Source organism: Apteryx rowi, unplaced genomic scaffold (genome assembly GCF_003343035.1).
Source record: "Apteryx rowi isolate R43461 unplaced genomic scaffold, aptRow1 scaffold_40, whole genome shotgun sequence".
In the NCBI taxonomy this organism is placed as follows: Eukaryota; Metazoa; Chordata; class Aves; order Apterygiformes; family Apterygidae; genus Apteryx; species Apteryx rowi.
In genome coordinates, this window is record NW_020450530.1 from 481,373 (window position 1) to 494,334 (window position 12,962).

Below are 12,962 nucleotides of genomic sequence, written 5' to 3' on the forward strand. Positions count from 1 at the left end.
TGCGCCCGCGTCCCAGCATGCCCCGGGGCGGGGGGCAGCGGCTGGACTACGGCTCCCGGCGTGCCCCGGCGCCGCGCGGGGACTACATCTCCCAGCGGGCCGAGCGGCGGCGAGGGCGCCGCCTTTTCGCAGGGGGAGGGCGAAGGAGGTCGGCGCCCCCGGGTTGCCATACGGTGGCCCCGCGGGGCCGGGAGGCTTAGAAGCGCGTTGACGTCTCCCTCCGCGGGGGCAGCCCTGTGAGGGTCCTGTCATGGCGGGCGGGGGGCCGGCGGGGGTTAGAGGGTTTCTGTTGGTAGGGTGAAACGCGACCTGTCACACAGCTTTCTCGGGCAGAAATACGGAAACTTCGACCAAAGCATGCGCGAGAAGCGTTTATATTAGGCAATACCTACCCCTGAGCGTGTCCCGTCCCTGGCCGGTTGCACCCTAGGCCTGTGAGGAAAGGGCCGAAAGGTCTCGGTGTTACCTGAGCACTCACCATCCGAGGGGCCTCCGGTTACTGCCAGCGCTGGAGTGTCTTCTGGGGTGGGAGCACTTGGGTTTCTTTGGAGGTGCTCTGGGATGGTAACCCCAAACAGCAGGGGCCTGGAAATTAGTCGTGTCACATAACTTCAGTGATGGATGATCAAACTGGCCCTTGCAGATACTGCAGGTTGCATAAGAAGTAAAATGACTTGATTTCAATAGATGAGGCAAATTTAGCTAACATTAAGTGGCTGAGGCATTTGGTGCTTTTGGTTATTTAAAAATAGATAACTGCATACTTATAAATATCCTTTCTTGGATTTCAGGATTATGGATCTGAAACTTGGAGGATCCGGGTACCTGCTGAGCTTTTTTAAGAGGCTTGAAGAGGCGGGAGAAGAAGCAGGGATCAGGTTTGGGATGGAATGGCACTAAGAAGGGTTGCAGTGGGCTTTCCTGTGCCCCATTGCATTCCATTTTCTCTTCCAGCATAACACAAGCAGCTTGTTATCTGTTACTCTGTGGGGGTGTGCAAAGTAAAAGGGACTGAGAATTGCAGCTGCAGAGTGCACAAGCTGAATCTGTCAGTTCTCTGGAGCAGCACTCACAGTCTTGACAGGTCTTGACTGTGCTGGAGCCAAGAAACAACTAGGGAAGATGAAGGCAAGACTTGCCAGATGTATTAATGCTTTGTAGAAGTAAATTTACCAGCTCCACCTATGTATCTGTTTGCTTCAGCATTTGCAGGAATTTGGGTCTATCTGAAATTTCACAATCCGTAATATTGGAGTATCTTGTACCATTCTCTGCTGTTCCTAGGTGAATGGCCAAGGAAAGATCACAGCGAGGGAGTGATGCCAGCACTAAACGCAAGACTGTAGGCATACTATTTCTCAGACCAGTCCTCCCCCAAAATCAGCAGTACAGGATCAACAGCAAGTGGATGAGTCAGTCTGATAGTGGGATTTCTCCTTTAGTTTTACGAGTAGCATTTGCAGGGGCATTCGCGGTATTATTGTTAATCCCTGTTCTCCCCTTGTCTGGGCTTGCCCTGCCTCCCGCGGCTCCCTCCCGGGCCGCGGCCAGCCGCGCGCTGCCCGCCGCTGCTCCCGCGGGCCCGTCCCGTTGCCCGCCGCCTCACGCCTCTCCTCGGCGTCGCGACTCCATTTCCCAGCAGGCACCGGGCCGCCCGCTCTCGCGAGAACTGGCCGGGATCGCGCCCGGCCTTCACTCCACTCCATCACTCAGCGCGCCGGAAGTGCGCGTGCGTCACTTCCGTGGTGGCGTGTGGCGGAGCGACAGCGGCGGAGGGAAGCGCGACTGTGGCGGCGGTCGGGGCTCGCGGTGGGGATGGACGTGACCGGGCCCGAGAGCGACTGGCGCAGCACCAACTTCCGGCAGAAGCTCGTCAGCCAGATGTGAGTGGGGCTGGCGAGGCCGCGGGCGCGCTCGGCCGGTGCCGGGGGGCTGCCCTCCCCCCTGTCCCTCCGCTCCTCTGCGGGCCTCTCCCGGGCCTCCCCTTCCCGCCTCGGTCTGTCCGGTGTTTCTGCTCCTCACGGCCCTTTCGCCGCCCCGTTGCCTCCGCCCGAGTCCCCTGGTTCGGCTCAAGGCCTGGGCCGGGGGATTGGCCGGGGCCTTTTTTTGACCTCGTTTCTCCGATCCTTTTCCCTCTCTCCTTTCTCCTCCTTCTCAGGAGCACCTGCTGCCTCTCCAGCTCCATAGGCTCTGCATTAGGGCTTCTTCCTCGACTGTGTCGTTTACCTTTAGCATTGCTAAGTTTACCGTATTCTGTCCTGTGAAGATCACTGTTATTATCTTGTATCTGACATTTTTGTGGCAAGAAACAAAATAAAAAAGTTAGTGATTTAATTTTTTAATTATTCTGGATAGGGTTTTATTTCGTCAGTTCTAGAGTAAGCACCATAATTGGTTTCTCTCTGATGCTGCAAAAGTTGCTAAAAAGAAATAAAGTTCAATTTGTCTCTCTGATAGTCTTCAGTCACTTTACTTGAAGTGCTTTGCTCTCTGCATGCTTTTTTTATTTCATGGAAGGCCCTTTTACCCAACATAATGTGGTTATTATACAAGTGGAAGTACTGTTTGTTACTTATAATGTTGAAATCCTTATTTATGCATGCTTGAAAAGTTTGATCTTGATTTGTTGCTTATGAGAATCAATGTTTAAAAACAAACATGAATGAAACTGCCTGTTTCATTCTGATATGTAAACAGTACACAGTTTGACTGCATGGTGGGAAAAGCTAGGCCAATAATGGCAGTAATACCAAGTTCTTGCTTTACTTACTGTGATGTTTCAGAATCAAACTGTTATGGCATTCAGGAAAGGAATACCATAGCATATGTCTGTCAAAGCTATGCAAGTGTATTTGGTGTTCAAAAGTGATGTTTTGCTTTCTAAAGTTTCTGCAAAGTCATTTGTATTGTTAGATGARTTCCTTGCTTTTCCTTCTTCTCTTCTCCTCTCTCAAAACAAGCAAGCAAAAATGCCCTCCAACACTATATAACTTTGAGGAAATTAATACGAGTAAGGCAATACAAACCTTAATGCAATAATCTGTTTTTTGTTGTTTCTATGTATGTTCTACAAACTGTAACTGTCTTCTATGAGCAATACTTAAAAAATGGTGATAAATGTTTCAGTGGAAGCATGCAGTATCAGATAAAGATTTTATTGTTCAGTAGTTTTAGTGTTTTTTTTCTTTTTTAAGGTAAAATGTCATATGAAAAGATGACAATTATTTTAAACTTTTATTTCTTGTTGTGAGAAAACAGAATTAAAATTCTCTCTGTCAGGCTCTTACCCATATACACAGATGTCCTTGTGTATGGTCTGTGAGGTTTTCATTAAAACTGTATTAACACAACTTTTTTTGCCCCCCACCAAAGTTGTGTTTTGTAAGTCAAGTTGCTTCCTTATGCACCATCCTGCTTTAGAGTGAATGTAAATGTATGAAGTGTGCTATCTTATTTAAAAAGCAAATGAACTTGTTATGGGGTTAAGTGTACAATGATTACAGCATTTTTTTTTTGAAGTGTATTAACATGTACTGCATATCTGAAATTAGCCTGGCTCAGTTTCATGTTGGAATAAAGTGAAGCTAGCCAAAACTAGGATTTATAATAGATCTGTTCAATGCGAAGTAGAAAGACTCGAGTTGCATATGTAACAAGTTCCTATTTCTTTCCATAAACTTCTAGTTTTGCCATTAGTGATGCATACGTAGTAGGTGGAGGAGGGAGATAATGAAAATAAATATCTTCTGAAGGTTTTTTCAATTTTGTAGGAAGGTTATTCCTAACAGTCAAGAAAATTCACTAGCTTATGTGCATATCTTTCAATTCATTCTGCAAATAATGATTAGAAATATTAACACTTGATCTTAAAAATTAACTTAAATGTATGGAACATTTCACATACCTCATTTTGATGGCCTTTGTTATAGCTGCTGGATACAGAAATCGTAATTTGTTGTTGTTATTTCACATTTGGGTTTCCTTTACAACTCTGAATTTAAGCGTCTTGTTGGAATAGTGGCATTATATAGATGAGCACTCTGGGGGGACTCTGTGGAACAGACATCCTAGTGAATGTGTCTGAGGCCAATGTGTATCACTTGGTTATCTTCATTTGACAGAGTACTGCACTTGGTGACCTAAACAGTTAGATCCTATGTGGGCAGTGTTTCATCCTGTTGCTAGATCCAGAAATCCAGGGAGCAGTTCAGGTTCCTCTCAGGTTATTCCAGGAGATGGAGAAGATGTAGGAGTGTGGTTGTATACTTGGGCTTGCAAGGCACCCCTTTATTCTGCTCCTTACAGGGAGCAGGCACATACTGCTGCCTCGGGACCTGTGCCTCTGGGGTTCCTCTTCTGTCTTAACTGCCTTTCCATAATATGTTTTTAAATGTTGGTATTGCCTGAAGGACAAACCTGAACTGGGCTGCATGGTGGTAAAATTGGTACATAATTGTTTACAGTTCCTACCTCATGCTACTTACAGCCTGTGTTAGAAGGAAAGCATGTTGAGTTCACAAAACTAGTTCATAAAGCAACCTGAAGTCTATATTCCAGCCTAGATTCTCTGAGACCTGAGGCAAAATCAAGCTAAGAAGGAAGGTATTTCTCCCTCCCTGAGACTATAGAAAGTTAGGGGTTTAATTTTATAAATGCTTATTTTGACACAACTATGAACTGAAGGAACTTCTGCCTTTGCAGTACCTCTTCAGTGCAACTGTTTGGGTCACCATGTGGTGAACCTGATGTAGAAATTTTTCAAAGTTAAAAATAACTTGGGAAAAGTGGTTATTTTTAATCAGCACTGTTTTTCAGTACTGCTGCCTGCACAGCCACATGAATGGTTATACTGGCATAATTTGGAGGGAGAGGCTTCTTAGTCACTGCTGCTGGAGAAAAGGCTTGTTAGGCTGTGAGGGGATGATTCTCCTTGCGCAGTGAGAAGGTGGTTTTTCATGACTTTGCAGGATTGGAAAGGAAGTCAGTGCTATGACAAGGCCTTGCGAGAGTGGGTTTGACCCCTGCTTTCCCCTCTGTAGCTGAAGGCAGTTTTCTGTGGCACTGAGGCAGATGCTAGGTTATTGGGAACTGGAATGCCCTTTAGGTCATGATGTGTTCTGTCAAGCAAATATGAATGAAGTAACATGGGATGACTCCTTTTTGGGTCTCCCGCTGGTCTGTATTGTCAGTATCTAACCACATGAGTATTCTTCCAGTGAGGGTTGTCAGTGATGAAAATGTGTTATACCTCATCTGTACGTAACAAAAATGTGTGGGGCAGTGTCATACGCCAAAATAAGTGATTAAAATTTAGCTTATTCAGTGGTGTTTATTTGGAGATTTTTAATCCTTCTAGGTAGATGTGGCTCAGTTCACCTGAACACTTTTTTTTTTTTTCGTCATGGCAGAAAAATTTGTTGAACTGAGTGTTGTAGTGATCAGGCATCCTGTTTCATAAGGTAGCGTTTGGTGATGAAGCTTGGGTTTGGCTTAATGTATTGCTGGTCCTGCAACTCATTGCCCTTTGCTTGGAACAACTGATTCATGCAATCATGGTGTGAATTGTTTGGAGAGCTGGTATAGCTTTGAAGAACAACATATTTTGCAAGTTTTTCAACCAGATCAGTTGGCCTGAGTGAGAAGTGGCACATTGTTGGGCTAGAAACAAGCTTCTTAGGAATGGAGGGGGAATTCCTGAAGCCGATATTGCCGTTAAGTGCTTCATCTCATGAAACTGCAACCTTGAGTGTTCTGCATCAACTGCAAAGGCAGAGCTTCAGCGTGTATCTTCTGATGCATTCAGTAAGTGCTTATGAGGCAGGTGAAGGTTGAATTGTCAGGTATCATCTACTTTTCAAAGTTTTGGTGAATGTGGTGTTCTGGAAGGATGTGATACAATACTCTGTATCCTTAACTATATGCTAAAGCTGTAGTATTTATTAGTGAATTTCCCAGTCTTTTAACACAGATATTTTTTTGGTTGCAGATGGGATACGGTTGTAGACAAATGAACCTGTGTATTTCCCCTCCAGCCCTTCTTCCCCCCCCSCCCCCCCCCAGTTATTGGAATACCAACAGTTATGATATGAAGTACCTTGAGTGTCATTACTAGTAATGCAGATGTGATCTGAAATAGAAGATTAAGGGTAGCTATTTTTCATGTTCTATAACTTCAAAAGGAAATGGTAGGTACATATAAGAGCAAATAATTTCTCTTTTTATGTTCCCCCCCCCCCCCAAGTTCCTGATACCATATTTATCACTGTCTCTGTGACTTCCTTTACTTGCCTGTGCATACTCTTTTCCTTATCTCTCTGTGTTCTCAGTTCTTGCTGCCTTCAGAATGAGAGGCATTATCATTGTAATGTGCAGCTGTGGCCTTAGAGAGGATTCAGAGAGTAGTGTGGATTTAGTGGCAGCCTTTCTGAAAGGAAAAGTATGGAAATAAGGGAGGCATCAGCAAAAAAATGGATGTGGTTTCCTCCTCTGCAGTAGAGTTTCTTTGTGAGCAGCTCACTTCAAGGCTTGTTTGCACAGGAAGGAATAGTTATTCTGCTTTAGGTTCCCATCCAACTTCATTTTAAATAATCTTCATGTATAAACAGCTTTTTCAGTGTCTGTCTGGCCACATGAGCAACTTACTGTGAGGGAGACTTGCATCAGGTTAGCTATGCTCTGCTGTCTGCTTCTCTGCAAGCTACAGTAGGTTAGCTACACGCTACTAGACTGCTTCTTGCAAGGTAAGGATGTGAACTGTGGCAGCCTAAGCCCCCGTATGTCGAGATTGTTGCACTTGCTCTTCTCACTTGTGTGACTCAGTGACTGAGTTCAGGAAGCTAAACCAGCTCGCTGCTCATTTAAACGCTGGTCCTGCTGCAAGGGATGTATGTGGTAGGAATTCAGGGGAGGAAAAGGGTGGTCCTGTTTCAGATTGACTGAAACTTTCAGGGATCCATTTAGTGCAGGCTAGATGCTTATGCAACAACAGTTACTGAGATATAAGTGATGAGATGTTAATTACAAGGTAAAAGTATTTCCTGGTAACTTGTTCATGGAACTTAAACTGCAGCTACTGGGCTGCATTAAAACACAACGAGTTTTGCAGCAAAATGAGATGCTTCTGAGAACGAGACTGCCCTGAGGATTTGAATAGGGCTGTTCTCCTGACTGAACTCTTGTTTCGGGCAGGATGTATTCATCTCTGTGCATATTTCATAGTGGAATTACTTGTTACTTTTTGATGTACTGAAAATGCCCCTTCTCTCCCCTTCGTGTCCTTAGCAGTATGCTTTTGGGCCATGTTCTTTTTTTTTTGTTCTCACACGTTTAGTTTCCCATCCAGAAGGCAGAACTAGATCCATTTTACAAGAGGCGTGATGGAGAAAGGACAGTACGCCCCTATTATTCTGGCTGGTAAATGAGAAAGAAGAGTAAGGGAATTGAAAGCTTTGTTTTTTCTTTTTTTCTTAACTTCCCATCATCAGGGCCTTCCTTTCATCCTGCTGCTTTACCTGCTGCTTTCATATTGTTTGTCCTCTTCCTTCCCTTCACACCCATATGCATCTCCCCTTCTCTGTCCTGAACAATGCTCCTGCATTCTCAGGTCGCTGGTCAAACCTCTGTGGCTTTGTGCAATCAGTGGTGGTTTTTTTATTTTTTATTATTCTACCTTATGTTCAGAGGATTCTTTCCTGAAACATGTGACACTAGGCAGGCTCAGGCCCGTTGTTCACAGAATATGGATTACATTAATCCTGTCATTCAACTTTCCTCAAATGAGCAGGTCCTGGCATTTGGTCAAAATAATTCTTCAGACAGCAAAGTAATGGCTTGCCTAGCAGTAATTCTTGAGTATCTGCAGAGAATGTTTGTGTTGCCTTTTAGAAATGAGTTGGGTTCTTAGTTATTTGAAGAAATTTTTAAAGGGCAACAGCTGTAAGTAATGTATGAGTTTTTTAGTTTATATATGGATCTGTCAAAAAGAAAGGGGTAAAAAGCTGTTATACAGACCTTTTTAACTACAGAAAGGGTTTTCCTCAATTGATCTTCATCCTTATTTGTTCTTTTATTTTTCAGTGATGAAGCTATGAGGAAGGCTGGTGTTGCCCACAATAAATCCAGCAAAGATATGGAGAGTCACGTTTTTATGAAGGCCAAAACAAGGGTAAAGCATCTCTCTGTATTTCCACAAGTTACTGCGATGACAAAAGAAGTTAGGAACAGCCCACAGAAACAGCAAACCCAATGCACATCGTTAACTATCAGTCTTTGCTTAGAGTACCTAGTTATGCAAGATTTTGGATTAAGTGTGATCCTTTTCTCCCTTAGGGTAAGTGGAAGTGTTTTGCATCCCATATGGGCAGTATCAAGATAGGAAGCAGGACTTCAGGCCAAGACAGCTTGGCTGACATTGTAGCATTTAATGTGTATATGGGACCATGCTTAATTAAGCCTTATCTAAAGACTGGCATGTAGTAAACTGTACAGAATTTCCTTTATCTACAGTGTAGCACTATTCTGTGTGACCAGCATGGTGATTGGGAGAGACTAAGATATCAACAGAAAGGCTGTCTTAGGAGTAAGACCAAGGGAAGTGTTGAGGTCTCTGTGGAAGTCTGGTTATCATTTTGTACAATTCTAGACCCTACCCAGATGTAAACCTCTTTCCTGGAGCTCTCTTATAAGAAATTGGATACTATTGCTGCCTCCAAACAAGCCATCTTTCTCTGAGATAAGTTTTATCTTGGTGAGAGTTTTATGATGTTTCTGTCAGAAATTTATGCCTACTGATGGCATCCTCATTGGCTGAGTTAGAAGTTTCATGTGCAGGTATAATCTCTCAGCCTTTTGGCACTTTGTTATGCATTGTGAGGCATGCTAATAAAATGATACAAAGAATACTTGTCCTTTCATTTCTAGCACTTCTGCCAGGTAAATTGGACAATTTTATTCTTTAGAGATGTTGACTTACTCATTTTTGTAATACTAACTTAGCTTAAAAAAAGTTCTTGCCATATGAATGTGACTTAGTTCAATGCCAGATTAAAATAAGTCAGTGTACTAAATAAGAAGGTTCAGTCCTTAAGCAAAAGGAACTAGAATGGGTAAAAAATGAAAAATTGATGTATTCTTCTGTAATTGGATACACATATTGTAGTCCTATTAGTATGACTGTCACAGAGGTTGCCTGTTCTTTGCTATGAATTTGTGACCTCTTGCCATTCTTGTACTATCAAGCACAACAACTTTCTAGTGAAAATATTCCCCCTTAGTACATGGACAGAGTGTTCTTTGCAAGTGAACTGCTTTGAAGAGCTCACTGGCCCTGTAAAGGAAAATCTGTTCTGTTGAAGAGGAGCAAGAACGCGGAAGGACCAGAAAGGCATGGTTGTTTTGTTTCCCATGTTAAAATACTCATTTTCACCTTTAGGAGGAATATCTTTCTCTTGTGGCCAGACTTATTATCCATTTTCGAGATATTCGTAAGTAATTGTTTTTTTCTTTTTTTTTTTTTCTCGGTAACAGGATTGCTCATAAGGAAAAAAAAAAACACACGTAAATTTTAGCATTTGTACCTGTGGTCCTGCCTGTGACTGTTCATGCGTTGCTTTAACAATTTCCTAAATATTGTTTCTTTTGTAATGTATGTCTATAAGTGAAGTCTTTGAGAAATTATTTGAATTTACTACTCTTTCACCTTATCAGGTTTTTTTTCCTGCATCTTTCCTTTCTTTTCATTGTTTATATAGCATTTTGGTTACCAGATCAGTTTAGCTTAATGTGTTTTGTTCTGCATGCTCAGCCCTGAAGCTATATCTGATAATAAAGATGAAAATATTTTTCTACTATGATGCTTGTTATAGCTATGATAGAGCTGTCTGGGACAGTGGGTCTGGTAAACTGTGTAGAGATGGGTAGAACTACGGCAGATAGTGATTATTTATACTGTGAATATATTCTTGTGGAGGGTGTGTCTAAAGTGCCAAATTTGCTTGTGACAAGATGAACAAAATCAATTTTTCTGTTCTCCTTCTGCAGACAATAAGAAATCTCAGGCTTCAGTCAGTGGTAAGAGCTTTTTTTTTTTCCACCTTTTTTTCTTCCTTTCCCCTTCTCTCTCTCTCTCTCTCTCTCTCTTTCTCCTTCCCTCCCTTCCCCTCTTTGCCCCCCCACCCCCCAATAGAACAACTCAGAAACCAGGGCCATTTTGTGTTAAGGCTGTGGGTTTCCCAGCTGGAATACTAAATGCTGTTGGAGAAAAGGAAAGGTAGTGTGATGGTCTCATGAATTGCTCAGTGGTGGGGGTGACAGGCCTGGGCTGTGTTTTGGGTGTGACACAGGATACTTGTTTGTTTCCCTGTTTGTTTACTCACAGCAAAGAACAAGAGTGGCTGAAAACAATCTCCTGCTCGGCAGTCCCATCTCTCCTAGCCATCTTTGGGTTCCTCAGTGTTTTGCATTAGAAATTAACTTTGTTTCTTGTGGGGTATATGCACTCTGTCATTTGGCTAAGGTTAGATCTGCATTGTCTTCTGCCTCTGTGATAATTTTTACATCATTATATATTAGGAACGTAATATAGTCTGCCACTTTTATCCCTCTATAGGTTAAGTGTGAAGTGCCTAGGATTGATTAGCATCCAGCCTAGACCGTTAGAAATTATTTGACAAATATCCTGAAGGAAGGGGGGGGGGTTGTGTTCTATACATCATGAATAAAACAAATACTGTTTCTACACACCATGCTGTGTTTTGCCCTTCTGAATTCCTGTTCCGTCTTCGACTTCACTTTTGTGTATGCCCAGGACTCAGGTTGTGACTCTCCTGACTAAAAGATACTGAATTTATTTACTGCATGCAAATGTGATGTTATGGCTAGGGGAGCTGTATTGCAAGGTCAAGGTACTTCGTCTGGTCTGAGCGTTGCTTCTCCATGTTGACCTCGGGAGGAAGAGGTCAAACTGGATCTACAGCGGGACTCTATTCTTGTTTTTTGAGGTTACAAGCTTGTATATCCTTAAAGAGTTTTGTTGGTGTCCTGTTTTGTCTTGTATATATATCCAGAGATGCCTAATGAATTCCTTTTGTCTAATATATTTAGAATTTATTTGAAATTTTGCAAAACTGAAGCACTTTAAATAATCTCTACTCTTTTTACAGAGAGGGAAAGATCTGCCAGAAGCTTCTTGTGGTCTCACTGGCAAAGCAGTGAGTTTTAGATACTCAGGGGTTGGATCTAGTCATGGTCTGAATCTAGTAGGTCAGAGAGTGGATGCCAGAGAATGGAGAATTTTGGGGAGGCAATTGCATGTCTGGCTACATATTAGTAACTCTGCTATTTTCTCTGTAGATCCTATGAATGCCCTGCAAAATCTAACTGGGGGTCCCCCAGCAGGGGCACCTGGRATGGGCATGGCTTCGCGAGCTCAGGGAGCACCAATGAGTGGGATGAGTGGCCTTGGCCCAATGGGACAACAGATGAGTCTCCCTGGGCAGCAGCAGCCTCCTGGAGCCTCTGGGATGGCCCCTCATGGGATGCCTGGTGTCTCTACAGCTACTCAGCAGAGTAAGTATTCATTTAGCCACTTCAGCCACTGAAATTGTTAGATTAGCCTTTCAGTACGTTGCTCTGTTTAATACTTCTGGCCTAATCACCTGGGAGAAGCACAGGGAGGAGAACCAATTTCAAATACTTCTACCTCATGGGATAAACGTTTTCCTTTGTATAGTGAGGAACGAACTAGCTGTTGTATGAGCAAATGCCTCCTCCATCCTCCCAGATGTCAATTTTAGGACTTTGCTGCTTCTGTGGAGCCCACCTATGTTTACTATGGCTGTTGTGTTTCCTGCTGGTGGCTTCTGTGAATATGTTGTCTCTAGGAGCTTCTCTTTCTCACAGATTTTCATGGAGACTAAGGTGTGTTCTCATTGTTGGCTCTTCAAGTGGTCACTAAGCGACACTGTTTCTTCCTGCACTTTTTTGCACTCTGTACTTAGGTTGCTGTCTCAATATAGGCAGTGAGGTGTAGAGGGAGGTAGTTGGAGGTACCATTAGTTTTGCTGTCAGTCTTCCACTTGAGGATGCAAAAGTATATGGTGTTAACCAAGAACATTCATGTACTTTAAAGATTATCTTAAATTAGTGTGGAGTTATACTGGGTAGTGTCTCTCATCATGTTTTGGGTTTCATTTTGTAAGTATATTCTACCTCCTTTTTAGCCCAACTTCAGCTTCAGCAGATAGCTCAGCAGCAACAGCAGCAGCAGCAGCAATTCCAGCAGCAGCAGGTGGCTTTGCAGCAGCAGCAGTTCCAGGCCCAGCAATCAGCCATGCAACAACAGTTTCAGGTCCAGCAGCAGCAGGCAGCAGCAGCTGCAGCAGCCCAGCAACAGCAGCAGCAACAGCAGCAGTTGCAAGCTGTCCAGCAGCAGCAACAGCACATGCTGAAACTGCAGATGCAGCAGCAGCAAAACCAGCAGCAGGTAATGGCAAACAAAACAATCACAACGGCAGCTGAGGTGGTCTGTGGTCAGTTACTTGTCCAGTGACGCTGTTCTGTCTGGAGCTTTGGCTTGCATGGCAGTACTGAATATTAGCTCTGTCTGTTATGGGGCAGGGTTTCAGTTTAGACTGGCAATTTAATTGACAACAGTGTATTGCATCCTAGAGGAAGGGCTTATTGGTCTAAACATTTGATCACTTGCTTCTGTCATAGCAACAGAGAATTAAAACCTTTCTTTTTATAAACATAGGACAGAGTTCCATTACAATACTTCCGTTACTCTAGAAATAGTGGCTGTTTTGTCACTGTGTGAATTACTTATTGCCACTTTAAAAAATATGTGCCAAGAACATAATATATGCATCATCCTTAGGCACAAAAGCAGAAGGAGGATCTTCAGTTATGTTCTTGTGCAGTTCTGGTAAATGGTGGTGCTGATGCTAGCTGGTTGTATTTGAAGA

General features: G+C 43.3%; 2 protein-coding genes across 2 annotated transcripts in view; one reads left to right on the forward strand and one right to left on the reverse strand.

The window, feature by feature from the left end:
- KLHL22 (kelch like family member 22) overlaps positions 1-566 on the reverse strand; it is a 19,335-nt gene extending 18,769 nt beyond the window's left edge. Inside the window, exon 1 of the mRNA XM_026075034.1 lies at positions 479-566. The gene's annotated coding sequence lies outside the window, so the exon portion shown is untranslated. The remainder of the gene's footprint in view (positions 1-478) is intronic.
- A 1,089-nt stretch (positions 567-1,655) lies between these two features.
- Positions 1,656-12,962, forward strand: part of MED15 (mediator complex subunit 15) — a 31,433-nt gene continuing 20,126 nt past the window's right edge. The window contains exons 1-6 of the mRNA XM_026075053.1: positions 1,656-1,883; positions 8,077-8,164; positions 9,431-9,482; positions 10,039-10,068; positions 11,350-11,565; positions 12,219-12,481. Of these exons, the coding sequence (XP_025930838.1) occupies positions 1,816-1,883; positions 8,077-8,164; positions 9,431-9,482; positions 10,039-10,068; positions 11,350-11,565; positions 12,219-12,481 (717 nt within the window). The 5' untranslated portion in view covers positions 1,656-1,815. The remainder of the gene's footprint in view (positions 1,884-8,076; positions 8,165-9,430; positions 9,483-10,038; positions 10,069-11,349; positions 11,566-12,218; positions 12,482-12,962) is intronic.